The sequence below is a fragment of the Leopardus geoffroyi genome, chromosome D1 (assembly GCF_018350155.1).
Source record: "Leopardus geoffroyi isolate Oge1 chromosome D1, O.geoffroyi_Oge1_pat1.0, whole genome shotgun sequence".
In the NCBI taxonomy this organism is placed as follows: domain Eukaryota; kingdom Metazoa; phylum Chordata; class Mammalia; order Carnivora; family Felidae; genus Leopardus; species Leopardus geoffroyi.
The window spans coordinates 56688975-56716930 of NC_059329.1; the positions used below are offsets into that span (position 1 = coordinate 56688975).

Genomic DNA, 27956 nt, shown 5'->3' on the forward strand with positions numbered 1-27956 from the left:
CATAGCTTAGAATGGGCAGAGGCAGAATCCTGCCCAAGCTCTGGCCCCAGAGCCTATGCGTGCGCGCCTTCCATAACCAGCCAGGAATGGCAAGGCAGATGGGGAGACCTCCTGGGTCCAGTGCAGGGCTGGGTGGTGGAACTAGCAGGTCCCCTCACAGCCATATGGAGGTGCCTCTAGGAGCCAAGGGATGTACCTCTTCTGGATAGAATTATTGGGGTCTAAGCAATTCTGGTACCTTCTTGGAAGAAAGGAAAAGAAACCCCTCCCAAATTCTGAAATCCAGACTGTGCTCCCCACAGTAACCTCTAGGACCACCCTCTGGGAACTGTGAGGGGATTCACACTCCTTCCCTCCTACTGAACATATACCAAGTGCATCCCTTTCAGGGACAGAGGTCAGCTCCCACCTTTCCCTGGGCACAACATATAAGAGAAATCCTGAACAGCCAGGCCAGGGATGGGCTGCACTGCTCTACACAAAATGCCCCAGTAACCTCTCCAGCCTCTGGCAGGCCCACCCAGGAAAGTGGATTTGACCTTTCATTCCAGCCCTTTCCTGTCCAGCCAGTGCCCCTGGCCAGGATGTCCCAGGTTCATGGCCACACTTGGGCAACTTGAGACCTCCCAAAGTCTTCAGGAGCAGGTAGAGGGGGCTGGGAGTTCAGAGTGGGACAGCTAGTCAGCATCCCTCACCAGGGCCCTACACTGTACCCACCTCCCCAGTGCACAGGCAGTCCAGCTGCCTCCCCTCATCCCCCAAAGCAGAGGGAGCATGGAGACCATTCCCTAGGTGGGCAGAGGGCCAGTCCTGTCTCCACCCTCAGCTGAACCTGCAGCCTGTGGTCAATGCTGGCTCCTGCCCCTTAACTGAAAAATTACTGAGAACCCAACCTTCCTGATGCCATCCCCACACCCTCCCCTGGTCTGTGGAGGACAGACTGACTGCCTTGTTCACAGGGAAACCGGAGACTGGGTCCCTCCCCGTCCCACTCCTTCCCTTGGACCTCAGGGGCACAGCCTCCCCTGGGTGAGCTTGCTCCAGGGCCATCCTTCCCAAGTACAGACAAAAAGTGACCAAGGGGCACCTGAGTGGCTCAATCAGTTAAGTGTCCGACTCTTGGTTTCGGCTCAGGTCACCATCTAAGAGATGTGGGATCGAGTCCCACGTCAAGCCCCACGTCAAGAATCTGCTTGAGATTCTTTCTCCTCTCTCTCTTTCTCTCTCTCTCTCTCTGCCCCTACCCCCTGCTCATGTTCTCTCTCTCAAAATAAATAAATAAACTTAAAAAAAGAATCTCTCATAACCTATGACACATTGCAACACATACTCCTTTCTTGGGGGGAAGGGAGATAGACCATTCCCTGGCATGGGGTTCTGGGAATAGACTCTGCCCCCAGGACACCTACTTGGCCAGCATCATAGTGACCCCTGCCATCCCAGCTCCTTCCACAAACTCAGCCCCAGGCCTCACTGACTCCACATGGCATGCAGCTTTCACTTACAGACCCCCTCTTGAGTGTCACAGCAACCCAGTAAGAGTGGCAGAGCAGGAACTGTGAGCATCCCTACTGCCAAGATGAAGAGCTGGGCCAAGGGATGAGCAGGAGTCTGCCCCAGGCTGCATGGCAAGTCACAGCAGTTCCAGGACCAGACCCCAAGTGCCCTGGGCCTATCCGGGTTCTTGTCAAAGCAACCTCCTCCCAGTTGCTGACCTCTTCCATGAAGGCAAATCTCCTCACCTGCCTCTCAAACACTAGGCCCTGCGGTCCTTTGTGGAGGCAGCAAACGATTTGGGACCAGCCTATGGGGTTGCCTTCTCGGGGTCCAGGAGGCCAGGCCAGCCCAAAGCTGCCTCCTCTTGTCCATGCCAACCAGGCCTGCTCAGTACCACCACGCCCCACCTCACTGGGTCCCCTCCGAGGCAGGTACATTGCTGAAAACTACCTCAACTCATACCGTGCCACAGATATAGGACACACACAGTCCACGAGGCACAGCTTCCTGTCCTTTACAGACAGACCCATGTAAAACACAGAAACAACCACTTAGAGATGGACACTAAGAGGGACACACCAGGCAGACAACCAGACACATGCAGTCCTATAAGACAAAGTCTGCTGTCAAATAGGAACACAGATAAAGCAGAGCCACACAGAAGCAGGAGGGAAACGGGAGACCTCTAAGCTATGCAGTCACATTCTCAGTCACACCTACAGCTATACAATCACACCCACACCGGTGCTACACAGTCACCAGGTCCCCATGCACTCCCACACTCACAGGGACCCTGGAACACCTGTACACTCACAACCACCCGATTACACCCCAACTCCCTAGGGCAATCTCCCCTACACCTTCACATCCATGCATTTATTCAGGGGTACAACCAGTGCCAGATCACCCCCAACCCAGGTACAACATTCCCTGAGATGTATGCACAGTCAATGCCACACTTACTCCCGCCTCCTTCCTTCCCCCCGTCCCTCCCAGTGCTGGTCCAGGAATGGAACAAAAGCCCAGCGTCCCCTCCTCCCCTCCTCCCCCTCTCCTCTCCCCTCCCCCCTGGCGTCCAGCCCCTTTGTCCTCCTGTAGCTGAGCCGGAGCGGGAGTCCAGGCAGAGCCGCAAGGACATTGGAGCCGGGACTGCCAGGGGTGCGGCAGCAGGACAGAGAGGAGTGGTCAGTGCCAGCGCAGCAGCCACAGAGCACCTGGGTGAGGGCATGGCCAGGTAAGTTCCAGGTACATCCGGGACTTAGACCCTCACACGGCAAGGCTGTGTGGTGTCTACAAGTCTGAATGTGTATTTGTGTGAGTGGCTGTGGATGTGAACAAGAAACAGGGTAGCATGTCAACTTCTAGAGGCTGGATTCCCCAGTTTGCATCAGGACCCTCGGCTGGAGGTGCCTAGATTCTTAGCTGGGATGGGAGAATGCCCAGCAGGGTCCTCCCTGGGAATCCCTACCTTCCATGTTGCAACCGGGTGTCCTCCGGCCCCCAGACTGGGAATCTCCAGGGTGGAAACTGAGTCTGATGTCCCAGCATGACCACAGTGCCCAGTGCACTAGACAGCAGTTAGAACGAATGAGAAAGTGAAAAAGTATTGGTGCACTTCCAGGAGAAGACTCCCTCCCTGCCCTGCCAAGCAGCCCCTGTGCTGCAGGGACAAGCCCCTCTTTACCCTGAGGAGGCCTGCCCTCTTGGATCTCAGCTCAGGAGGTGGCTGCTTTCTTAGCAAACAGCCGGCAGAGAATGGAATGGGGGCCGCGTGCTCTGCTGACCTCTCTCACCTCCCTCTGCTGATCCTGGGCTGCTCCTTAGAACATCCCCTAACCCTGGCAAGTGTGGCTGCGCAGCTAGGCATACAGAGTCGGGAGCCAGGTGGGTTCAGCGCCCAGCCCCTCTACTTGGGCATAGTTAACTTCCTGGGATGCTGCCCACCAGGGAGCACATTTCTGTCAGCCTGAGACAGGACGATCCAGCGCCAAGGATGACCGGAGCATGAGCAATGAAAGCCAGACTAACACTGGGCAAGATCTGACCTCCAGGGCAATGCAACCTCATGCAGTGAGCTCCCAGTCCCTGGAGGTGTGCAAGCGGAGACTGTATGTTCATAATGGCCAAATCGCAGCCAGCCCAGTACCGCCCTTCAGTCTCTAGAGTGCTTTCACGAACACCTTTCTTTTCATCCTCACAGCAACCACTGAAAGGCGGATTCCCTGTGTGCTTTTGCTTCCTTATGACAGACTCAAAGAAGGGCAGGGGCATCTAAAGAAACGTTCAGGGCTGTGAGGATCAAATGAAATTATGTACATAAAAGCAACTAACACACCTGGTGCGCTTCCTTCCTCTCGTGTAAAAACATGTAAAGAAATGTTAGCTGAGTTTGTACTATGTACCTAGCACTTTTCAAATTCCACTTGAGAGTCCCAAAGTCACAACAATCCTTCTTCAGAGGAAGAAACTGAAGGGGAGTGACTTGTACAGCTCACACAGAGACTCAGTGACAGGGGCAGGGTTAGAACCCAGATCAGTCCTTAGAGCTAGCTCCATTTCCCCACTGTGCTTCTTGAAAACGCAGAGAGACCTCACTAGAGAGAGGGCCAACTACCCTCTCAGCGGGGCTCTAGCCTCCTGCACTCTTTCTCTCTGGGCCTTAGCAAAAGTTCTTCTCTAAATGGTGACAAGCTCCCTGCATTGCCTTCCCTTCCCCTGGCTAAGTCCACCTATGCTTCTCAGTCTGCACACCCCTCCTCAGGAACACCTTCCCTGACTCCCCTCCAACTGGGTTTAGTTGGCTATCGGCTCCCACACTCCCCCGTGGGACCCCCACCAAGCTGTGAGATCCAGGAGGGCAGGGTCTATGACTATCTTGCTCACTGCCTGTCACAGAAAAGGCTCTAAATACATGCTAGCTTAATACATTCGCTCAATCTTAAATAGGTATTAATTGAGGACCTACCACGGGCCAGATCCTGTACTGATGGGGGAAACGTGGATATTAAATAGAAAAATCAAGGCTTGGGGACACTTGGGTGGCTCAGTTGGTTGAGCATCTGACTCTTGATTTCGGCTCAGGTCATGGTCCCAGGGTCATGGGATGGAGCCCCAAGTCAGGCTCTGTGCTGAGCATGGAGCCTGCTAAGATTCTGTCCCTCTCCCTCTCTCTCTCTCTCCCCCTCCGCCCCATTCATGTGTGTTCTCTCTCTAAAACAAAGAAAAAGAAAAACCAGGGTTTAGTCAGTGTGGAGCACCCACAGGAAATCAGGAGACAGGATGAGGTGACAAGTGGGAGCAGAGTTATACGTCCCTACACCACACTGGGTCTCTGTGGGGCAGTCTGAATCCCTTCTACAGCTCCTGTCAGGGGACCCCCCCCCCAAAACACACACAGATATTTTGTGCACGTTCCAGTAACCTCCCAGCCGTCCTGTTCCAGACCTTGGAGAGTTAAAGACTCCCTGCTGTTGGCAGCCACGTGGCACTGCTTCACCCCTTGTGAGAGGCCCTAAACACGATGTGTTTGTAAACCGTTCCCTTATTAGACTCTCCTCCAATTATCCCATTTGAGAGCTTACCATCTGTCTCCTGCTGTTATTAAGAAAAAGTTTAGTGGTGCCTGGGTGGCTCAGTCGGTTGAGCGTCTGACTTCTGCCCAGGTCATGCTCTCACAGTTTATGAGTTCAGGCCCCACATCGGGCTCACCGCTGTCAGCACAGAGCCCGCTTTAGATCCTCTGTTCCCCTCTCTCTCTCTCTGCTCCTCCCCTGCTCGCTCTCTCTCAAAAATAAACATTAAAAAAAGAAAAAGCTTAACGAGTTTGAAGAAGAGAAAGAGTAAAATGGCTTAAGTGGGTAAGCAAGGGAGAGGTAATACAGCCGAGGCAGGGCCTAGCCCTTCAGGTAGGCAAGGACTAGATCACTGTAGCCATTAGGGCTCTGGGTGGAGGAATGGAATGATGAGCAGCTGGATAAATGACAGCACACGCGTTACATTCATGCACACCTGTGTGAGCAAACCAGACAAGGAACCAAGGATGAACGGACGAGGGGCCTCCGGCCCTCTCGCCAGGCCCAACCCGGTGGATTTCTGACGCCGTTTGTGCTCTTTACCTGGCAGGATGCTGGAGGGCCCGGTGCCGGAGGAGTCGGAGCACAGGTCCCAAGGGCCGTGCGCTGGGTCTTGCCACGCGCAGCGCCTTCTGCAGACCCTCAATGCGTACCGACTGAGCGGCACCTTCACCGACGTGGTGCTGCGCGCCGGTGGCCGAGACTTCCCGTGCCACCGCGCGGCACTCAGCGCGGGCAGCGCCTACTTCCGCAGCCTGTTCGCCGCGGGGCAGCCGGAGCGCGGCCTGGCCGTAGTGCCCGTGGCGCCCGTGGCCTCGGAAGCGCCGGGCGCGGGGCCGGGCGTGGCGGCGGCGGCTCTGGCCGTGGTGCTTGACTACGTGTACGGGGCGGGCGTGCGGCTGCGCGCTGAGGACGAGGCGGCCGCCGTGCTGGCGCTCGCCGAGCGGCTGGGCGTGGCGGGCCTGCGCGAGGCCTGCGCCAGCTTCCTCGAGGGTCGCCTGCGCGCCGCCAACAGCCTGGCGCTGCGTCGCGTGGCCGCCGCCTTCTCGCTCGCCTCGCTGGCCGAGCGCTGCGGCCGCGTGCTGCGCCAGGCCTTCGTCGAAGTGGCGCGCCACAACGACTTCCTGGAGCTGGCGCCCGACGAGGTGGCGGCGCTGCTGGCCGACCCGGCGCTGGGCGTGGCACGCGAGGAGGCTGTGTTCGAGGCGGCCATGCGCTGGGTGCGCCACGACGCGCCGGCCCGCCGCGGGCAGCTGAGGCGCCTGCTGGAGCACGTGCGGCTGCCCCTGCTGGCGCCCGCCTACTTCCTGGAGAAGGTGGAGGCCGACGAGCTGCTGCAGACCAACCGCGAGTGCCGCCCGCTGCTGCTCGAGGCCCGCGCCTGCTTCATCCTCGGCCCCGAAGCTGGTGCGCTGCGGGCCCGGCCGCGGAGGTACGGCCCCCATTCCCTTGCCTTCCACCCTTCCGCATCCCCGGTTCTTCACTCATCCCTGTGGCATCCTTTAATCCAGTCACTTAATCGTGCTTCCGGAATGAGATGCGGTCATGCATTCGGCACACATTTCATGGACTTGGTACTGGGAATGCTGCCCTTGAGTTCAGGATCCAGTGAGGGAGGGGTGGAGATCTCACACCTTACACATATCCTTTGCCTTGCCCATCCATCCATCCATCCATCCATAATTCTGAGTGCTTCCCTGCGTTCAGGGAACTGTACTGGGTGCCTGGGACTTGGGAATAATTGGAAATAGCATTTACCTCCGAGAGCTCAGTTTAGTAAAGGCTATAAATAGGCAGGTCCTGGAAAAAAATGACAGGCTTAGGGCCAAACCAGGAGACTGCATGGAGTAGTCCAAGATTGTCTGTCACCCTCCCAAGGATAGAAGACAGGACGCCTCTGTCTTCCCACACTGTGTCTCCCAACACTAAGCTCAGGGCCTGGTACAAAGAAGATGCTCAATATTTGTCAAAGGAATTAGGTACGAAGCCGGTAGCTTGGCTTGGGAATTCTGGTATGGTCAAAAGCCTGAGGGGTTGGTTAGTGGAAGGGAAGAATGCTTTTCTGAAAGGGTGATGGCATTAGTAATTAGGGAATGGGTTTAGGAGATGATTACAGTAGGAGGGAGGCAGCAGAATTAGGCAGTCTTCATTAGGGATGAAGGGCAGAAAAGGGTGAAGAGAATGAGTTAGTGGCACCCAACCTGGGCTTGCATTACAGCCCTCTCACTTACTGGCTCCATGACTTCTGGCAAGCCAAAGTCTGTGAGCCTCAGTTTCCTCCTCTGCCAAAGGAGTAGTAATCCCTGCCTAATAAACTATCATAAGGATTATTAAACAAGGTGACTTTTCTAGGCAAGGGCTCTGTAAAGATTCTTTCTCTGTAATTCAGAGGTCAGTAGATTGGGGTTAAGGATTAGTGTGACGCTCTTCCCATCAAGAGCTGGAAAGGAGGTTGGAGGTGTCAGAGTCCAGCACGGGACTGGAGGACAAAAAGGCATGGAAGCGCAGCAAGTCAGTACAGTCTGGTCATCGGGAGGGTGAGGAGGGCCAAAAGTTGTGTGCGGGGTAACAGGCATTGCGCTTATCACCATGCCAGATTCATGGACCTAGCTGAAGTGATCGTGGTCATCGGCGGTTGTGACCGCAAGGGGCTCCTGAAGCTGCCCTTCACTGATGCCTACCATCCAGAGAGCCGGCGCTGGACCCCACTGCCCAGCCTCCCAGGATACATGCGCTCAGAGTTCGCCGCCTGTGCTCTGCGCAATGACATCTATGTTTCCGGTGAGGGCAGGTCCGCAGCGGGAGCCCCACAGGATTGGCTCTTTGCCTCTCTCGTGCAGGTCCCTTGTTTTAATCTTCAGTTGTGAAATGGGGGTGGGATATTCTTGATGACCTGTGGTTATTGGCTGAAGTGGTATGTAGTCCTCCAGAGCCCATCACCAGTGTGATTCCAACCTTTATTCACCAAAGTCCACTTCAGTTTGTAGTACTATTAATCACTTCTATTTAGCAGACCACATGCAGGATATTATGCTGGGCAGCTTACATTACTCAATTTCCCCTCCAGCCCCATTTCACAGAGAGGTTAAGAATTTTCCCATTATCTCAAAAATGGCAAATCTAGGAAGAACACAGATTGTTTTGATACCAATGGATTGTGCCCTCCCTGAGATTCAGGCCCCAGAGACTTAAATAAAATAGTCCCTGCCTCCCCACGGGTGCCCTGGAGAGGCACTGAAGACAGAGACACTTCACTTTACCACCAGACTTTTCAGCTGGATCTTGAAAATCTGCAGGGAACAGCATAGGACAGGAATGTGCAGAAAGGAACCCCAGGTACTCAGGTCTCCAAAGTGCAGATTGAGTGCATCTGGGAGAAGAAGGGAAGTATTGTGGATGAGGCAGGAAAGGGAGTCAAGTCAGGTCAGGGAAGCTTTGATTCCAGGTCTAGGCAGACTGCACTGTGGTAGGGAGCTATGGGTGTCTAGGAAGGATAAGGAGAAGAATGAACCAGAAAGGCCTCAGGGACAATCCAGGCCACACTTTATTAGTGGATAACTTCTCTAAGGCTCCTGATGGCCTGTGAGCAACCACATGTTGCTGGGCCTCTGCTGGGAATACACAGAAGCAAGAGCTATAAAACAGAGTTGGGGCTTGAGTCATGGGCTCAGGCTAAGGGATGCAGTCAGGGTTGTCCCTGGGAAGGGTGCTCCTGACAGGTGAGTCCCTGGTCAGTAACCCCAGGAGGAATGGGGAAGGAGGGTCCACAGCCTGCATTCCAGGGCCTGGCCTCATAGGCCATACCAGTGCCCAGCTTCAGGGACTAGAAGTTCTGGATCTGGTCACTGATCTGGAGTGAAAGGCCATATGTGGTCTTCAGCGGTGCATTCTTGGTTTCTAAGCCGCATCTGAGTTTCCTATCTGTAAACTGGGTACAGTAACCCTAACACCTCATGGAAGGATAACAGACATGAAATTGTGAAGGTAAAGGCAGAAATGAGGCAGGGTTCCTAGGTCACTCTCTACCTTTACCCATTCCAGAGCAGGTGGCTCTGCTTTCCCTTTGCCCCCATCACCTTCCTGATGCTTGTCTTGGGCATGCTTTGCACTCTTATATCTAGTTGAGTTCTAAGTGCCCCCCACTTTGCTTCCCTGAGCACAGAGCCTGGCATACCACCATAAGGCACCCAGTGAAGATCAGCTTCTTCTCCCTGAGTCTTTCAGGCCTCTCTCCTCAAAACTCCTGCCCCTTGTCCTAACTCACACCTTCCCACCATTCAATCAAAGCACACTGTCCAGGTGACAGGCCTAGAGCCTCACACCAGCACAGTGGGAGGAGTCTTTCCTGCTTAACACTTCCTTTGCATCTGGGGGCCCTTATTTCTGGGTCTTGAGGGGTGCTGGGGTTAGCAAGAGGGCCTGGGGTCAACAGCTGCTTCTCTTTCCCTAGGAGGCCACATCAACAGCCATGACGTGTGGATGTTTAGCTCCCCTCTGCACACCTGGATCAAGGTGGCCTCGCTGCTCAAGGGCAGGTGGAGGCATAAGATGGCAGTCATGCAGGGGCAGGTAGGCACACCCAGCAGCTGCTGCCCTGTGAACCAAGGTACAGATCAATGGAATTACTGGGGGAAGGCCCTCTAAGACACTGTCTTTGAAAGAAGGGATCTTAGGCACCAAAAAGCAAAGCTACTTGCCTGAAGTTAAAAATAATGCTAGTGCTAATACCAATCACCATAATAGTACAGTCTAGTGGTCAGGGGTCAAAGGTGTGGGCTCTGGGCCAAACAGACTAGTTTGAATTTTGACTCTGCCACTTAAAAAAAAAAAAAAAAAAAAAAAAAAAAATTTGCTTATTATCTCTATAAGCTACATCCCAAACTCAGAAAATAGAAGTACTTCTTAGGACCACTGAAGTGAGCTGATAAACTCTCAATAAATTACTAGCTATTATTATTAAGCATCAGCCTGGTGCCAGATATTTTACAGACAGATTTAATACCCACCCCAGAGACCGATATCATTATCCCCAGTTAACAGAGGAAACATGTTCAGGGAGGTTTGGTAAGTGGATGGAGGCCACCCAGGCACTGGCAGTGCCGAGATGCACGTGATCTAGGTCTGGAGAAAGTTTCTCTGCACAGAGTGGAGCCCGTGGGACTGGCACACACATGGCTCTGACTCCCGCTGGAAGTCGCCGCCACACCTCATCCTTGCCTGTCCTCACCCGCAGCTGTTCGCGGTGGGCGGCTTTGATGGCCTTCGGCGCCTGCGCAGCGTAGAACGCTATGACCCCTTCTCCAACACCTGGGCGGCGGCAACACCTCTCCCAGAGGCTGTGAGCTCAGCTGCAGTGGTGGCCTGCGCCGGCAGGATCTACGTGATCGGGGGCGCCGGGCAGGACGGTGTCAGCACCAACAAGGTGGGCACAGACAGGGCATTAGAGGTCTGCTGTGTGCCAGGCGTAGAACTGGCACCTTCATGTCCTCGTCCATTTTCTCACTCTCAACAACCCTGAGGAGTGACCTCCTGGTTGCAGGCAAGGAACTGAGTTCAGAGAGATAGATGACACCAAGGTCACACGGTGAGTCTGACGTGAATATTTTACCTGGTGCCATAGGGGTTTCATACATTTTAAAAATTAAGTGAGGGCAAGGATGGGATTACTTAAAATGTTTTTCCTCCATTTAAACAACTACCACCATGCAGTACTGAAAATTTAGGAAACAGAGAAACAGAAAAATATCACCCATGACCCCACCACCAAAGGATAACTACTATTAATATTTTGGTACATTGCCTTCCAAGCTTCTTCTGAATCTTTTGTGTTTTAGTTTTGTGTTTACCCTTAGTAAAATTTTGCATTCTTTTTATTCTCATCTAAATGTAAGCAACTTTCCACATGCTTACAAACTCTTCACAGCCATCATTTCAATAGTTCTCTGGGTGGGTGAACCAGTCTATCAACCAAATTTTCAGTTGTTGAACATTTAAGCTGTGAATAAAAATTATTCTTGATAGTAAATTCCTCCCTCTCCTGATGGCCTCACAAGTCTGTGGTCCTGGGACCTGAATCTTTCAAAAACTAGGATCCCTCACCCCTCCTTATTCTGACCCCATTCCCCCCCCCCCCACACACACACACCTGGGGCTGGCTGGGGGAACTGCCCTTTAATACCCTTTTGTGCAGCACTGATGTATTATAGGCCATTCCAGGGGTCTCCAAGGAAACAATTGAGGAAACGGAGTAAAGGTGAACACAGAGGTAGGATAAGCCCTCAGAAATTGTGGAAGGCGTTGTAAACACTGGTGGGGCTGGGAAGCCTGTGGGTAGCTGTAGGAATGGGGACTACAAGACAGCCCAGCTGGAATCTTCTCATGAGCTCAGAGCACCAAGAGCAGGGAAGAGGGTTGACAATGTATGCAACAAGAAATGCATCTCTATTTGGGGGGCCTGCTCTCTGAGACCTTCTCTAGCACTAATGAAGATGGTACTTCCATCTTCTGGGACACAGACCTTTCCCAGACCTTGAAGGATGAGGAGGCTTTGGACAAAGGGAGGGGTCCAGAGCTGGGGCTAGAATGTGGAACCCGACTCAGCACACTTGAGGGCAGGGACAGGGGGTCTCCTCTATTCTTGCAGATGCTAGCTCAGGCCTGGTGGACACAGGTAAATGTGTCGAATGAGTCCCCCCAGCCGGGGAGATGGGAGGATGTGGGTAGCAGGGCAGTTGGGGGGTGAAGCTTCACCACAGCCCCTCCTCCTGCCCCTCAGGTGCAGTGCTTTGACCCTGAGGAGGACCGGTGGAGCCTGCGATCACCGGCACCCTTCTCACAGTGCTGTCTCGAGGCTGTCTCCCTTGAGGGCACCATCTATGTGGTTGGAGGCCTCATGAGCAAAATCTTCACTTATGACCCTGGCACAGATGTCTGGGGGGAGGCAGCTGTCCTCCCGAGCCCTGTGGTAAGTAGATGCTCCTGGGCACAGCCTTGGTACTGGTGGCAATCAGGAGAACAAGGTGCCATGTCTAAGGATGTGAATCTCAGAGTTTGGGAGTCTTATCTCTGACTCCATGCTAGGCAGTTATATATAATTCCTTAGCTTTGTCCTCGTTATGATAATCAGCCACGTGTTCCACAGATGAGGAGACCAGCCTTAGAGAGGTTGAGGCCTCATCCAAGGCCACCAGTTAGGCCATATTAAGGCAGAGTATGGAACCTTAGTCCCAAGTGCTTTAGCCTTGAATGGGGGTCTTAGTCTAAATGACTCTGCAGTCTCTTCTGTTCTCAAGGCCACCAGCTGGTAGCCTATTGTGGGGAGATCAGGGTGAAGGGACTTGGTAAGTTCCCCTGCCCTAGTAATATTAGAGGAGGGAGGCCCAGGCCCTAGATGTTCTGGCCCCTGCATTCCTTGTCTCCCCCATCTCCTGTCCCCTTCCCTGAAACTCCAAAGATACTACATAGGGATGTGGTTGGATTGCTGGTCCCTGCCAGTTCTGACCTTCAATGCTTCTAAAAGCCTGAGATTTCTGGCCTGAGTCTGAGATCCTAGAGCGGTCGTGGTGGTTGTGATTGGAGTTCTTACTATCTTCCTGGAACTATGTAAAACGTTTTAATTGCTTAACCCCATTAACTGTTAAGGCAACCCTTAGTAAGGGTCAAGCCAGAGCTTGAACTCCGATTCATCCAGTCCCTGCCTTCCTGCCATCTAGACTGCCTGCTCATATTCTGTGGACCGGGGTTTTACTGTCTGGCCTGGCCAGCTAGGGACAGAGGGAGCTCCAGGCTGGACCCCATAGCTGATTATCTTTCTGTTTGTCCACCCAGGAGAGCTGTGGCGTGACTGCGTGTGATGGGAAGGTCCACATCCTTGGTGGGCGGGATGATCTTGGGGAGAGCACCGACAAGGTCTTCACCTTTGATCCCAGCAGTGGGCAGGTGGAGGCCCAGCCATCCCTACAGCGCTGTACCAGCTCCCATGGTTGCATCACCATCATTCAGAGCCTGAGCAGGTGACACAGACTTGAACAGCCTGAGCCAGGAAACAGAGAAAGGAAGGAGAACTTGGGTTCACCACTGCTCCCCTCATGGCTCCTCCATGTAAATAGCCCCTTAACTTATTGCCGCCCTCCCTTCTCATAGAAATAAAACCTTCAAAGGTTGGGTCTGTGTTCCAGCTCAAGCCTGCTTTGCCTGGAGAAGTAATGCCCAACATCTACTCCCTGATTTGACTCTTTACAAAGCACCTTCATATATCCACCTTCATGATGGCAGTATGGACATATTAAAAAAATTATGAAACATTTCATGCATAAAAAGAATATATTTTTATACAGCTTAAGAATTATAATAAAGTAAATGTCTGTGTTTCCACCATCTAGCTTAAGAAACAGATCTTTACAAATGCCTTTGTAGGCACCTCCATTCCTAAACCCATTCCTTCCCACATCTATCCCAAAGGTAATCACTGTCTTTACATTTGAGATTATTGGCATTTTTGAAACTTTTAATAAGCTAGTTATTAATATTTGTATTTTACAGAGAAGGAACTGCCTTAAAAAGATGAGAATCACCCAAGATCATACACTTAGTAAGTGGCAGAGTCCATGACTCAAGATTTCATGAAGCTTCAGGAATCCATGAAGCAGTTCTGGTCAGGATGGTTCTCTCTTTCTAAACTACCTTCTCCAATTCAAACACTTAGCAATGACAGATAAATGCCAGACAACTAAAAAGACAGAGGCTTAATTGTTGGTGGGAATGCAAACTGGTGCAGCTATCCTGGAAAACACTGTGGAAGCTCTTCAAAAAATTAAAAATAGAATAATTACCCTAAGACCCAGCAGTAGCACTGCTAGGAATTTATCCAAAGGATACAGGAATGCTGATTCGTAGGGGCACATGTACCCCAATGTTTAATAGCGCTATCAACAATAGCCAAATTACAGAAAAAGCCCAAATGTCCACCAACTGATGAATGGATAAAGAAGATGTATATATATACAGTGGAATACTACCATTTGCAACAATGTGGATGGAACTGGATGGTTTTATGCTAAGTGAAATCAGTCAGAGAAAGACAGATACCATGATTTCACTCACATGTGGAATTTGAGAAACTTAACAGGTGATTATAGGGGAAGGGAAGGAAAAATAAGATAAAGAAGAGAGGGAGGCAAACCGTAAGAGACTCTTAAATACAGAGAACAAACAGGGTTGATGGGGGTGGGGGGTTGGAAAAATGGGTGATGGGCATTGAGGGTGGGGAAAATGGGTGATGGGCACTGAGGAGGGTACTTGTTGGGATGAGCGCTGGGTGTTGTATGTAAGTGATGAATCATGGGAATCTACTCCTGAAGCCAAGATTACACTGTATGTTAGCTAACTTGACAATAAATAAACAAGTAAACAAATAAATGTAAAATAAAATAAAGACAGAGGCTTAGGCTTAGAAGTAAGTAAACATGTCTGAGGATCAGAAACAGAATTATAAAACCAAGAGGAAGGGAGAAGCTTCAGCTTTAGGGTTCAGACTCTGGGATAAAGCTCTAAAAAGGATAACAAATAAGGCTCACTGTTAGATGCTAGGGCCGAGGTGGGGTGCCCCAACTCACAAACGCAACAGAAACAGAACAAAAACCATTATGGGACCCTGAGCAGCTCTGAGGCCAAGCTCACCGCAAACCGCAGGCTCAGGGTGGCAGGCACCAGGGCCCCAGCCTGAGAACCCAGCCAGCCCAGCTCCACACCTGGACTTCCGAGTTCCCCAATGTCAACAGAGGGCACAAGCTCCTTGTACCATCATAAGCACCTGGGTGGCCTGGGGCTCTATGGGCAGCAAAATAAAACTGCTGGAGGGGGAAGGATGAACTCAGAGCACAGACAGGAGACAAAAGATGTCACATATTCTGTGAGGCAGAGACCCAGTGGTTCTGGTCCTATGCCTGTGTTTCTGAGGCCCAGAGGAGCTGGCCAGGCCCCATCTGGGGCTCCCTCTCTTGTGCACTTAGATTGCCTTTTGAAGAGCTATCATCTGCTCTTTGCATCCCTTCCGGCACAGGGCCAGCCCCATTCCCCTCCCCATCTTCCAAAGCCCCAGGGCCCTATCTGTGGGGTCTCTCCAGCTGGGACCGGCCCATCACAAAGCCCTGGGTTCCAACTGAGCTGCTACCCTCTGATTATCCCAGATTAGGAAGCCTGTGACCATCTGGACACAGCTGATAATGGCAGAGGGGAGGGGAGGAGAGTGGAGGCCCAGCCTCTCAGAGCCTGCTGGTCCCTACCCCACAGATAATACCCAGAACAAAGCAAAAAAGGTGCTATACTGCTTGCCCACCCAGGCAGAAGTCTGAGTGGAAAAGGTAAGATCTTGACATGGGCACCTCACCTGGGCTGGGCAGTTCCTGTATGCCAAGCAGACCGCCCCATTTCCCCAACAATGACCCTTCATGCCCCCAGTGCTCTCCTGTGCAAGCGCAATGCCCTTTCCTGCCCTCTCTGCCTGGGCAGATCTGATACCCTCCATTCCAGAGCTGATCACTCTCCTTATGCCCCTTCCTTATCGGCCCCTCTTTTTTATCACCAGGCATATAGCCAGGCCTATGTATGTGACATCTCTAGTCTCCCTTGACATACCCACAGAATGCTTCTTGAGGCAGGAAAAGTGTCAGCTTTACCTCTGTATCCCCCAATGCTTGGAACAAGGCCTCCCACTCAGTACACTATACAAAGTTTCCTGGATTTCTATATCATAACACCTGTAAGGTAGTACTATTTTCTCCCTTACCAATCAGGAAAGAGAGACTCAGAGTTATGAAGTGATTTATCTACTAATGTCACTGGTCTGGTGAGTGGTGACAGAGGCAGGATTCCACCCTGGGTCCAGCCATCTATAAAGCGTGCTCTCTCTATGCAACCTTGCCCAGGCTCTGCTAAAACAGTGTTGAGTGTAGCACAGGAGTTGTTTAGAAGTGGAAGATACAATAGTTCCCCCTTATCTGTGGGGGGATATATCCCAAGTTCCCCAGCAGATGCCTAAAACCACAGTTGGTACCAAACTCTATGTATGCTATGTTTTTCCTATACATACATACCTATGATAAAGTTTAATTTATAAATTAGGCACAATAGATTTAAAATTAACTAATAAAGTATAAGATTATAATACACTATAACAAAAGTTGTGTGAATGTAGGCTTTTTGTACTAACTTACCTGTCTTGTGATGATGTGAGATGATAAAATGCCTACAGGATGAGATGAAGTGAAGTGAATGACACAGACATTATGATGCAGCATTAGGCTACTATCGACCTAAATCAGAAGGAGAATCATCTGCTTCCAGAATACAGCTGGTCTTGGGTAACTGAAATCGCAGAAAGTGAAACCATGGATAAGCGGAGGGGGGGGGGGGGGGACTATTGTGCATCATTTCCACCATGGGAAACCCCAGCCTGATGCGATACTGTCTCTGCCCTTAGGGGCTCCCAGTTGGATGAGGGGAGACGTGGTTCATCTCCCTGGTGAGTCAGGCTCACCAGAATACAAGCAAAAGATTTTACACTAGTGTCCTAATTTTCTAGGACTGCAGGTTAGACCAAGACCATATACAGAGGGCCTCCCTGGCTCCTAGCCCACTGCTTTTTGTGCCCCGCCCCCCACCCCAGGCTGCCTGCTGAATGGGACTGTTACTGCCCAGGAGGAAGCCAGACCAGGAGTCCTGAGTATGACTCCTTAGGTAAATGGGTTTGCCATCCTCTCCCCAGCTGAGAACAGACTTAACTTTTTGTATACCATCAGAAGCCACTGGACCCAGATTTAGTTTTTGAGTTTCGTTTTTTAAAAGTTCTAACTATTTGTAAGACTTAGTATTTTATGACTGTTATTCTTTCTTAGTGGGCTTCCAAAGAACAATGAGAAATTTACTTTTTAAAAACAATAAAACTCATTCTATCTTGCACTGACCATACAGATTCATTAGATTCATCTATAAATCTAAAATACATTATGAGATAATGATGAATTTATTTTTCCTGTATCTTGAAAAATTTTGCTGTTTAATCATCCTAAAAATTATTTCACATTACTCATCAGTTATTCCCAAACAAGACTACAATGATCAAATGGAAGAATGATGGTATTGCCTAGAAGGAAGACAGTAGTGAATAAGTCATTACTATTACATCATCTTTCAGTTTCCATACTAAATTTCCTATAGTGCATATCTCTTTCAAGAAGGTATAAAAGAAGTCGAGACGTCAGCTGAGAACTCAGGATTTTTCATTCTCTGCCCATAATGACAGAATGCCCAAGAGAAGGAAACTGACAGAGGACATTTCACACTTAATACAGACAAACCAGAAAGTAAATGCAGGGACACGGCAGCACTCTCATTTCTGGGGATGCAAACTGGTCACATAAGCAAAACCCCACGTAGATGAATTTTCTCAAACCCAAGAATTGGTGAGTGAACAACCTATTTCTAAAAACAGAAAGGATATATGGCATTTTAAGTCAATCAACAGGAAGGATTTCATCACACAGTATTTGACAAAGACCTGTACCATCCTATTTTGTACAATACTCATCTTTTATGATGCCTGTGCCCCAACATTTACTTGATATAGTTTGTTACAGTTCGTTAAGTGGAGACATGCTGAGGCAGTTGTGTACTAAGGTGACTATAGGGAAACAGATGCTGGAGATGTTTTAAAAATTCATTAGATTGGTCCTTCAAATTGATCTTTATAAACCTAAAATCAAAAATGTTTTAAAATTATGGAGCAAAGAAAATGTCTTTTCAACATTATGAGCCATCAAAAAATTGTAAAGTATTCCATGTAGACAATGCAAGTGCAAAACTGAACAAAACGTAAGCCAAAAACCCAGAAGAAGCTAGAGCCTACTAGAGATATATTTGAAATCTGGGATCAGTAGTTACAAGATGAATACATTCCAGCTTCACACAGGGTGGTTGACCAGAATTTAACCACATTTAAGAGATGGTGCTCATTTGGGGTATGTTGTCTCCCAGGCAAGGAAAATACAAAATTGTTTAATTCATTTATGTATATACATACATATACATAAATATCTATTTTCATGAATATATGAATGAAGTTTTATTGACATGTAATCCACATCCCATAAATTCCACCCATTTGAAGGGTAGAACTCAATGGTTTTCAGCATATTCAGAATTGTGCTAATACTTGCTAAAATTTTAGTTTAGAGGCACCTGGGTGGCTCAGTTGATTAAGTGTCTGATTCTTGATTTCAGCTCAGGTCTATATCACTATTCTTGGGTTCAAGCCCTACACCAGGCTCCTTGCTGACAGTGCAGAGCCTGCTTGGGATTCTCTCCTCTCAAAAATAAACTTTAAAATTTTAGTAAACACTTCAATACTTGTAAAATATATAACTGTTTCCCACTTTCCCTTTATTCTTCCGTAAATTATTTGTAAAGTGACTTAAAATTTAAAAGATATGGTGTCTATTGGACCTAGATGGTAAATAGCGATGGCTAGTCTTCCTGTCGTATTGAGGGAAAACCAGTGAGGAAAGCTCCATCACCTCTGTTCCTTTGTCCCTGATGGGAAAGCGGTCCCATTGCTGGGTCTATGCTCTCCCTCTAAAGAGCAAAAATATTCTCAAAGACAAGGGAAGCCCTCTACACTGTCAACAACTTACAATTCAACACTCCAGCTCCTCTGATTCACCACACAAGACTGGCAGGTACAGGCTGGTCATAGGGGCAGTCCATGGCCAGCCAGTGAGGGTGGAGGGTGAGATGAACCCATCACAGCAGCACTCCCCCAACAGTGGACAAAGGCCCAGCTGCACCTGGCCGGCTGAGCTGCTAGTACAATACAGGACTGAGCAGCAAAGGTGTGGTCTCATTTCAATTTCAGAGCCACTGGGGCCTCTTACTTGTAAAAATCTGAGTTTAGAGTAAGTTGTTCCCAATCTAGGGCTTCATGTCACTTGTCAAACCCTAAGTAGGATCTTGAGATAGCCTAAGAATTTTCCAAAGCCTAAGAGAAATCATACATTCCCTCCTCTAATATGTATCATGTGGGCTAAAGTTGCTATAAAATGAAATTAGTGACATAACTAGCCCATTATAGGGATGTTCAGATTAATGGAATGTTTACAGCAAGCTCAGGGAATATAACAATTTTCTCACCAGTCATGCTGCTTAACAAGTTATACATGTAGTTTTTGATCAATAACAAATAGGGAAATGGTTTCAAGGATAAAATAACATCAAAATCTCATGTCCCTGAGGAGGAAAAAATAGTAAGAAAAACTTTAAGTTGAAAATGTTGACTCTAGGGGCGCCTGGGTGGCGCAGTCGGTTAAGCGTCCGACTTCAGCCAGGTCACGATCTCGCTGTCCGTGAGTTCGAGCCCCGCGTCGGGCTCTGGGCTGATGGCTCAGAGCCTGGAGCCTGTTTCGGATTCTGTGTCTCCCTCTCTCTCTGCCCCTCCCCCGTTCATGCTCTGTCTCTCTCTGTCCCAAAAATAAATAAACGTTGAAAAAAAAAAAATTTAAAAAAAAAAAAAAAAAAAAAAAAAAAGAAAATGTTGACTCTAAATGATACTTAAATGACTTACTGCTCTGGTGTTGGCAGGCCCTAACACAGAACAGCTACATTTATACATAGCAAACTCAGGGCTCAGAAACAACCACTAGATGGGATGTGGCATGGTAAGAGGCCAATTTCAGCACCTGCAGAATGTGGTGACACCTGATCAGCTATGCCCACTTTCCAGCAGAAGCAGAAAGCCGTCTCTATGGTCAAGGCCCTTAGGATGGGGAGAATCCAATACCATGAAGTTAAGCTACTAATCATTTCTAAGAGGATTTGCTTAAGTACTAATAGTAACAACATCCAGTACACTCAGAGGACTTCCTATGGGTCAGGCACTGTGCTATGAAATCACATGCTCAAGGCTGAGATGACATTGATGGGCCCATGCTCATACCAAGAAGTTAACCTGGTTTTGAATGACTCTGGCTGGAAGGCCTGGGCTATCAGCTGTTGTCTCTAGAGATAGTACACTAGATGATATGCTACAGACAGGTATTGTTAGATCTTCAACTCCAACAGACTGGAGAGACATTGATGGGAAAGATTCACCAGTGCCTGTGTCACATTTGAACCCAAGTCTGACTGCAAAGCCCAGCATCTTCCCACGTCTCCTTTTTAAAGGCAGAAAAAGGTTATCCCCATCCCCACCAGGCTTGGACATTCTCATAAGCTTTTGTCTAATTTCCCAATTAGAGGAGACTGGCTGACTGCAAGTAGGGGCTGAAGGTAACAGACTCTACACATTATCACTCTGCTGTGGGATAGAGCAGCCTGTGACAAGTGACCTTTCTGTCTGGATGCTGACCCCCCCCCCCCCCCAAACACCACCAAGAAACCCCTTACCCATTGTCCTCTGGTGCCAACAGTTTTTGTACTTTCCCTGGTTCTCCATATTGAGTGTTGTCCATTGATCTGGGACCCTTGCTTGGCCCCTGGGCCTATTCTCAAATTCTCACATTCCAGCTTTCAGCCTCCCTTTCTTCATCTGAGTAACTCAAGCTTTACACATGCACACTAATAACCTGCTACTTTATTCAAGGCATTTTATTCTTCCCCAAGCATCTACTTTGGTACTTATTTCCTGCTACAGCACCCCCTGGCGGGGAGTTACATAACAGTACGACTGAACCCCACACACCAACTTTCAGTTTTAAGTGGATTGGAAGTTAAGGAATTTAATCGCCCCATCTAATATACAAAGACCTGTGACTGGCTGTGCCAGTACTAGATACTGAGGTCTTAGATGAGCAAGACTGCCTTAATCTGTTTCTAGCACCAAATATTCTGGATGCTTATATTAGCTGAACTCGTTTCACAACAAAAATCCCCTCACAACCAAATTACAGAAGTCCAAAAATACAAGAATTAAATAGCCTGGCTCAACATTTTCAGTAAAATTGCAAAATGCCATTAGTTTTACGCATAAAGGATAAATAAGACTTTATGATAGCTGCCTATACTGCATTAGATTTGGGGGTGGGTACAGACTCATTTAATCAAGGCACTCAAATCTCACTTTACTTGTATATAGTTACTGAGGAGGCCCAATACCAGGCCTGCCTGCTCATAACCACCTCACCCTCAGCCGTTCCCAGAAAACTTTCATCAGCTTGAGAAATTGTCACCTCAAGTTGAGAAGCATGGGGAAATAAACATTCATTTTTGTATTTAGGCTCTGCTTCCTAATGATACAATACATTCCACTCCCTAGAACACAGTAACCGGTCATTAGCACATTAGCTATCCTAGAGGTTACAGACTTCCAAAGGGGAGTGTCTCTACTAAAAACTGAAAAAACAATGAAGTTACTTCTAGATAAAGGATAAACATCAAAGGCCCCTGAAAGGGGGAGGGCAGAGACACATTTGTCACTGCGTTCCCAATGTAACTCATGCACTAGTCACGTAGGATTTTCCTGCCAGCCTGTCCTGCACTAGTTTCACCTGAAGAAACTAGGAGAACTCAATTTCTTAAAGCCCATCAACAGAAAATGCTTCAAATATGACCAACTGTAGACATGTAAATGTTCTTCTAGAGTGTAATAGCTCAGAGGACTGAGCATAGAAATGTGGATTCTAATCACAGCTCTATGCTGCTTAGGAAAATGTATTTCAGCATTTTAGGCTCTTCAGTAGCACAAGCAAATTCCCTTTACACTTTAGAGATACTCAGGATTCAATGAGAATAATGCAGAACACTACCTATAGTGTATAATGACCCAAAATATAATAGAATGGGCAAAATAAAACACACTCATTTTCTATATGCAATACAGATTCCCTTATACATCAGAGGAAAAAAAGCCATCTTAAACATATCCCTCTTCTAAACCTGTAACACCAAACTGCAGGTGAATGAATCAAAGTACTGTCCTATTAACCATCAGCCTTCAGCTTTCACCAGATTTATGGGATATTGGGTCTGGTTAACTCTGCTTGGCTCCTCCTGTTCTGACTCCTGCCTCGTAAGCACAGCTGAAACCAAGGATTTCCTGGCAGCCGAAAGAATCAATCAAGGAATATTCCCTTGGGGCAATAGAATTATCAGTCCAAATAGTGGACCTACAGTCCATTCAGGCCATGCGTCTTTTTCAAAGATTTTATTAGAGGTCTTTAGAGAGCAAAATCCAAACTCCAGATCCAGCTGCCAAGAAGACCCTGAAACAGAATAAAGCACAACAATAAGAACAGAATCTTCACCTGAATATTGGGTTCTTTCATTTCCCATTTAGGGTTTGTGTGAATATATACACAGAGAACACCCAGAACACACAAGAGGTGCTGGGCATAGAAGAGGCTTGATGTTACTATTTTAACTGAAGAGGCTGCTGAAGAACAGGCAACTAATAACTAACAAGAGAGCCTTGATGATTTTAAGCAAATAAAGGAAAACTTATTTCAAACACAGTAAACATAGGAATTTTTTGAGAGACCATGAGCAGGGGAGAGGGGCAGAGGGAGAAAGAGAATCTTAAGCAGGCTCCATGCTCAGCATGGAGCCCAACACGGGGCTCGATCCCACAACCCTGGGATCACGACCTGAGCTAAAATCAAGAGTCAGACACTCAAATGACTGAGGCTCCCAGGCACCCCAACAGAGAAACTTCGTTAAGAGATGAAAAGCAAATACTCCTTCCAACAGAATCCCTGGGTAAATAGGCCTCTGGATCCAACCTGTGTCGTAAAGCAAGTATAATCTAATTTTTATGTATCAAGTGCTTACCACAGTGTGGGATATAGAATTATTAATAGGAAGACAGGGAATAAGGTCTTACTCTACCCCAAGAGGTCCCTGGAGACATACCTATTATGCTGTGGGTACTGGTTGAGGCATGGCAGGCGGCTCGGGCTTCCCACCTTTCTGTTCTGAGATGGGGGTGGTGGGAAGGATCTCATCTTTGGGTTCCACAATGCTCACATGATCTGGCAGGGGCTTCTTAGGGCCAATCTTACCACTTGGGTCCCAGGGAAGCATTATCTTCACTTTGATGCCCAGTACACCTAGAAGATGCCATAGTTAGAATCTAGCTGGGGCTGCACCGATCCCATGGTAAGACAGGACAGAAAGAAGAGGACAGTAGGTTACTCAAGCACCCCTGGGTCTGGTCCCTTCTCAGACAAATGCCTCTAATCAATCAATGAACAGGACACTTTTGCAAAAGGAACCCATGCACAGCACCACAGAACATGGCACTGACAAGGACCAAGAGCAGGATGTGACCTTTCTGACTCGTCATCGTATCATCACCGAAGGGTACACAGGTGGCTAAGAGCAAACCAACTCTCGGGTCTGACTGATCTCAGTAATTCTCACAGTTCAATACAGCACATTAATCAGTAAACCCAAGGAGTATCAACATGCTCCACTACTCCCAAAATGAACTCCCCAAACACTGCGGTGTGCGTGGAAAGCACATCTATCTGCTAAAAGCCCTTTGCCCCAAGCACTCCCAGCTGCTTACCCTGTCTGAGCAGCACATGGCGCACAGCAGTATCAACATAGTAGTTAACAGGGTCCCCGCTGTGAATCATCAGGCCATCCACAAACTTCATGGATTTAGCCCTCTGTCCTCGGAGTTTCCCAGACACCACGACCTCACAGCCTTTGGCCCCACTCTCCATGATGAACCGCAGCACACCATAGCAGGCCCTTTGGGAGAACAAGAGACAGATACCCACCTACCATCACCAAAGACAGGATTGTTCAAGCCCACCACACCCCACCATGTTAAAAAACAGATACAAAAAGCACAAGACTTATTAGTCTGCACTCTCTTCAACGTTCCTTTAATGGAGAATAAATTTGACCAGACCCTGGCAATTCTCCTTCATTCCCATCACACCTCCTCTTAGGCTAATTCCTTAGGGAATATTTACCAAATCCTTCCAACCACATGCTTCCCAGCCTTGGTTGCACATTAGGGTCATCTCAAGAAGATTAAAATAGAACAAAAAAATCCTGTGAAGTCTAGACCTCACTCCAGGCCAATTAAATGGTGAGGGTGGGAAAACTCAGCATTTCACAATTGGGTAAGCACTCAGTTTAAGAACCCAGAAGTACACCAGTCATTGAGTGCCCCCTTATCTCCAGAATTCACATTCATTAGGAACCCTAACTACTAATGTGGGTTCCTAGCCACCTTGACTAGAGTGCTAGAAAAAGAGGTTTCTAGGTTTCTTTGACAGTAAGCCTTAAAATATCATGCCCCCAACTCGTTTATCACCGCATACCCTGGGAAATACTAATTGGGAGAGCTAGATGCCACTTTAGACAGGGAAGGGAAGGTAGGACCCGGCACTCTAGGATCTAGGCCCCTTCGCATCATCTCATGTAATCACCACAAAAAAGAGAGGTGGATGTAATGACCTCCATTTACAAATAGGAGATCCGAGGGTCAGAAACTCAGTAAGGCTCAGGTCTCAGAACTTCCAAGTCAAACTTCTCCGTGTACAAAAAATTACCTGGACCAGGTTGCTGGGCCACACCCCCACTTTCCACTTCAGTGGGTGGAGACTGACAAGTTTTATTTCTAACAGGTCCTCTGATGAGGACAGTGACGCTGGCCCAGGGACCAAGCTTTTGAGGACCACGGTTCTAAGCGGTGTGGCTGGTACTCAAACCAGGCAGGCAGCCTTTTTTAGAAGTCCTGCCTACAGCCTTTCCTGCTACCTATTTCCCCATCAGGTCAACGTTCCTAAAGCTCAGCTCTCATGTCCTTCCCCTGCTGAAAAACCTGCCAGGGCTCCGCATGACTACTGACTGAATTTCAAACACCCAAGCAAGGCATTCCGATAACTTCACAAATAGTGAAACTACACAAAGAACTCCTACTGAAATCTTACCAGTAGGCCCAGCTCCAGAGCCATCTAGCCACCTCATGGCTTTATAGTCCATCCCTCCTCATAGCACTATCTACATACATACATACAGATAAGCTCTCCCATCAGGACTATGTCTCACCTCTTTATAATCCCTGCACTTAATGGATCTGAGTAACTTCAACAAGAATCCTAACTTCCTCTCCCTGGAGTTCCCTAGTCATTAAAAGGTTCAAGACACTTACCTCCGCACAGCGAGGCCTCCTAGGAGTTTGTAACGCAGAGACTCTGCCTGGGCAATAGCACACAGACCTCTTGTGGCCACTTTTTCAGCATAAAGCTTTAAGAAGAAAACAAGTCACAGCCTTAAACCAGTGTTTTCTACAAAAAACCAGTTCATTCATCATGCCAGCATGTATCACTGCTGGCATCCCTCAAGTACTAAACACTTCTGCTACCCACGAGTAACAGGCACTGTGATATAGTTCGAACTTTTCCTTATTGCCCTCCCACCCCTAGCTCCTTCTACGGCTACACCAACTGAGGGAGTAGCCAATCCATTATACCGTTATACCCAAACTGAATGTAAAAATCCCTTAACCACCAGAAACGAGCAGAACAGGCCTATAAACTGAAGCCCACTGCTTATTAAGAGACCTTCAACAAAATACCACTCCATTTATAAAGTTTAGTGATCATAACTAAGATCTACATGACGTTAAGAGTTTATAGAAGTACCACTCTAAATAACCATTTCCAGGACCACAGTTATCTCTGGCGTAAGCCAAGATCACTCACCTCTACACTGCCCTCAGGAAAACCGAATCTCTTCTGAACCACAGCGGTCAATTCTCGGATCCGCCGGCCCTTCTCACCCAGAACATTCTGCGTCCTTAGGAAAATAAAGAGGGAGAATTTATAACTCTCACAAAATTCCGGACATGACTTTAAATCTTATATGCATGTGGTAGTAAAGTCTCATTCATCTGACACGAGGATATATAAATTCTAGATAACAAGAACTAGAATTAGATTTAAAATGCCATTAATAAAAACCGTACGTTTAGTAAGGCCAATTCACCGGTTGTCCCCTTAAATGTATAGAATACACCGTCCTCGCATATACAACTACAGGTGATAACCAGGAAAACTGAGTCTTCACCTGGTGGCCAAGATGATGATTTCTGTCCTGGTTGGTGTAACTCGGACCTCAACCCCGGAGTAGCCATCTTCGGCCAGCTCCCGTGTGAGAAACTCGTTCAGTTCGGCTTTGAAGATGCCATCAGCGACAAACTAACCAAAAGATAAAACTTGCAATTAAAACATGGATGCAGGGTAACTTTTTCCTGCCTAGTCCTTCTGCCAGGGCCCCTCTCATCAAAATTCCACACCTCTAACAACCAGCCCATCACCTCTCTATTACCCTTGTTCCATCTGGAACGGGGCAACCCTTCTCAGACAAATGCCTCTAGGTCGTCCTTTGGAAGTTACTTTAACCCGAGGGCCCTTAACACTGCCACAGAACACGGCACGAAGTAGGGGCTCCCCGGACAAAGAGAAAACCTCCAGTCAGACTCGTCATCTTCTCTTCATTGAAGGGTTTTTAAGACGTGTTTATGTGGATGTACGTATACATGCTGAACGGAAAGCTGCCCCGAAAAGGGCACATTTACCACTCACTCACTCAGAACAGCAGAGACACTACCCTCGGAACTGGTGAAAATACAGTGACTTAAGCAGTCCCACATAGACACAACTTGGACCATCAGAAGAACCCCAACCACGTTATCTTGCGGTCAAGTACCTGTGGTCTTACAAAACTGGCAAGTTCTAACTCGAAAATTGTGTGGATCTACGAGATGTTATGCACACACAAAAACGACAAGCTGCCTCTTTCTAAAGCAAATGGGTCTTTACACAGTTCTCGCCCACGGAAAAGCGAAAAGTTAAAGCTCGAAAAGTTCAAGTTCTCCCCGGGTCTCCTTCCTCTCTTCCTCCAGGAGTTTCCTTTGGGCCCCAGACGTAGCAAGAAACTGACAGTAGCTTTTCCAATTGAGGTCTTTGGGGTCAGAAGGCGGCATCCTGCCACGAATAAAGCACGAATACGCTGCTCCCTCTCCTACCCAAAGCCACAGTGTGAGACGTGGTGGGAAATGGCTCACGCTCCCCACATAGCATTCCTTTAGTAAAGCTATCTGTCGACCAAGAAATGCTCATAAGCGCTTTCTCCGGCGCAGGAGGGGCGCCTGGCGCTCATCTCTGCTCTCTGCCAGAAGCGGCAGAAATGTCTCGCTGCCTGACTTCCGCCGCCGAACTGCGCTCGCCCGGCTCGGGCCCCGCGTTCCATCCGCCGCCATCCGCAGCCCGCGGGAACGCCACGCGGCCACGGCCGCTTCCCGAGGCAGGACCCAAAGCCGCAAGTCTTGCGAAGGCATCGCCACAAGCCCCGACCCGCGCGGCGCCACGGTTCCCCGGACCGGCCCTCAGGGTCTCACCTTCCTCTTCTTGGAAATTTGCACCGCCATCTTGCTGCCGCGCACCGCTGAAAGGAAAGGAAGTGGCTCGCCGGCGGAAGTACGTATAAAGGGCGCGAGCGACGACAAAGAACTGCGCGACGTCAACGCCTGTGGGCCCTCCTGGAAATTGTAGTTTTTAGGAAAGCGTTAAAGGGGAGGCGGGGAAGAAGGGTAATGGAGACCCCTATAGGCAGAAACAGGAAGAGTAGCAGATCAATCAGAACTTTGGAACTGCAGGGGAGCTTACAGTCCAACTCTCATTAGCGTAAAAGTGAGCAACGTGAGACACAGAGATGGAAATTACAGTTACAAGGTCATACAGCAACAGCATGGAATCCTGGTCCCTACACTATACATTGTAATAAAAAGTCAGCTGAAAGCCCTCCATGAAATCCGTTTAGGTGCCCAGCTCTTCCAATCTGTGACCATTTCCTGTTCCAAATGATGACACTAATAATATC

At 48.8% G+C, this 27956-nt stretch overlaps 2 protein-coding genes and 2 non-coding genes across 4 annotated transcripts; 1 reads left to right on the forward strand and 3 right to left on the reverse strand.

The window, feature by feature from the left end:
- Nucleotides 1-1777: 1777 nt before the first annotated feature.
- KLHL35 (kelch like family member 35) lies at nucleotides 1778-13445 on the forward strand. Its single transcript, XM_045483989.1, has 7 exons — nucleotides 1778-2731; nucleotides 5620-6501; nucleotides 7666-7850; nucleotides 9520-9638; nucleotides 10303-10491; nucleotides 11845-12033; nucleotides 12897-13445. Exons 1-7 carry the CDS (start codon nucleotides 2190-2192, stop codon nucleotides 13083-13085), a joined length of 2295 nt encoding a protein of 764 aa, XP_045339945.1. The 5' UTR covers nucleotides 1778-2189; the 3' UTR covers nucleotides 13086-13445.
- An 8808-nt stretch (nucleotides 13446-22253) lies between these two features.
- RPS3 (ribosomal protein S3) lies at nucleotides 22254-27600 on the reverse strand. The gene is made up of 7 exons (XM_045483990.1): nucleotides 27475-27600; nucleotides 26142-26272; nucleotides 25778-25871; nucleotides 25225-25319; nucleotides 23623-23810; nucleotides 22965-23161; nucleotides 22254-22318 (listed from the first exon to the last, which is right to left on the reverse strand). Exons 1-6 carry the CDS (start codon nucleotides 27502-27504, stop codon nucleotides 22968-22970), a joined length of 732 nt encoding a protein of 243 aa, XP_045339946.1. The 5' UTR covers nucleotides 27505-27600; the 3' UTR covers nucleotides 22254-22318; nucleotides 22965-22967.
- LOC123602798 lies at nucleotides 23269-23413 on the reverse strand. Its single transcript, XR_006714568.1, has one exon. It is a non-coding gene; the product is annotated as a small nucleolar RNA SNORD15 (small nucleolar RNA).
- On the reverse strand, nucleotides 26429-26577 carry LOC123602799. The gene has a single exon (XR_006714569.1). It is a non-coding gene; the product is annotated as a small nucleolar RNA SNORD15 (small nucleolar RNA).
- Nucleotides 27601-27956: the final 356 nt, after the last annotated feature.

Coding starts and splice junctions, on each gene's coding strand:
- KLHL35 (XM_045483989.1), top strand. CDS start 2,190: ATGCAGTCACATTCTCAGTCACACCTACAGCTATACAATCACACCCAC. Junction 2,732..5,619: donor CTGGGTGAGGGCATGGCCAG/GTAAGTTCCAGG, acceptor TTTACCTGGCAG/GATGCTGGAGGGCCCGGTGC. Junction 6,502..7,665: donor CTGCGGGCCCGGCCGCGGAG/GTACGGCCCCCA, acceptor TCACCATGCCAG/ATTCATGGACCTAGCTGAAG.
- RPS3 (XM_045483990.1), bottom strand. CDS start 27,504: ATGGCGGTGCAAATTTCCAAGAAGAGGAAG. Junction 25,320..25,777: donor TTCCTGAGGGCAGTGTAGAG/GTGAGTGATCTT, acceptor TTCTTCTTAAAG/CTTTATGCTGAAAAAGTGGC. Junction 23,162..23,622: donor CCATGTGCTGCTCAGACAGG/GTAAGCAGCTGG, acceptor GGCATCTTCTAG/GTGTACTGGGCATCAAAGTG.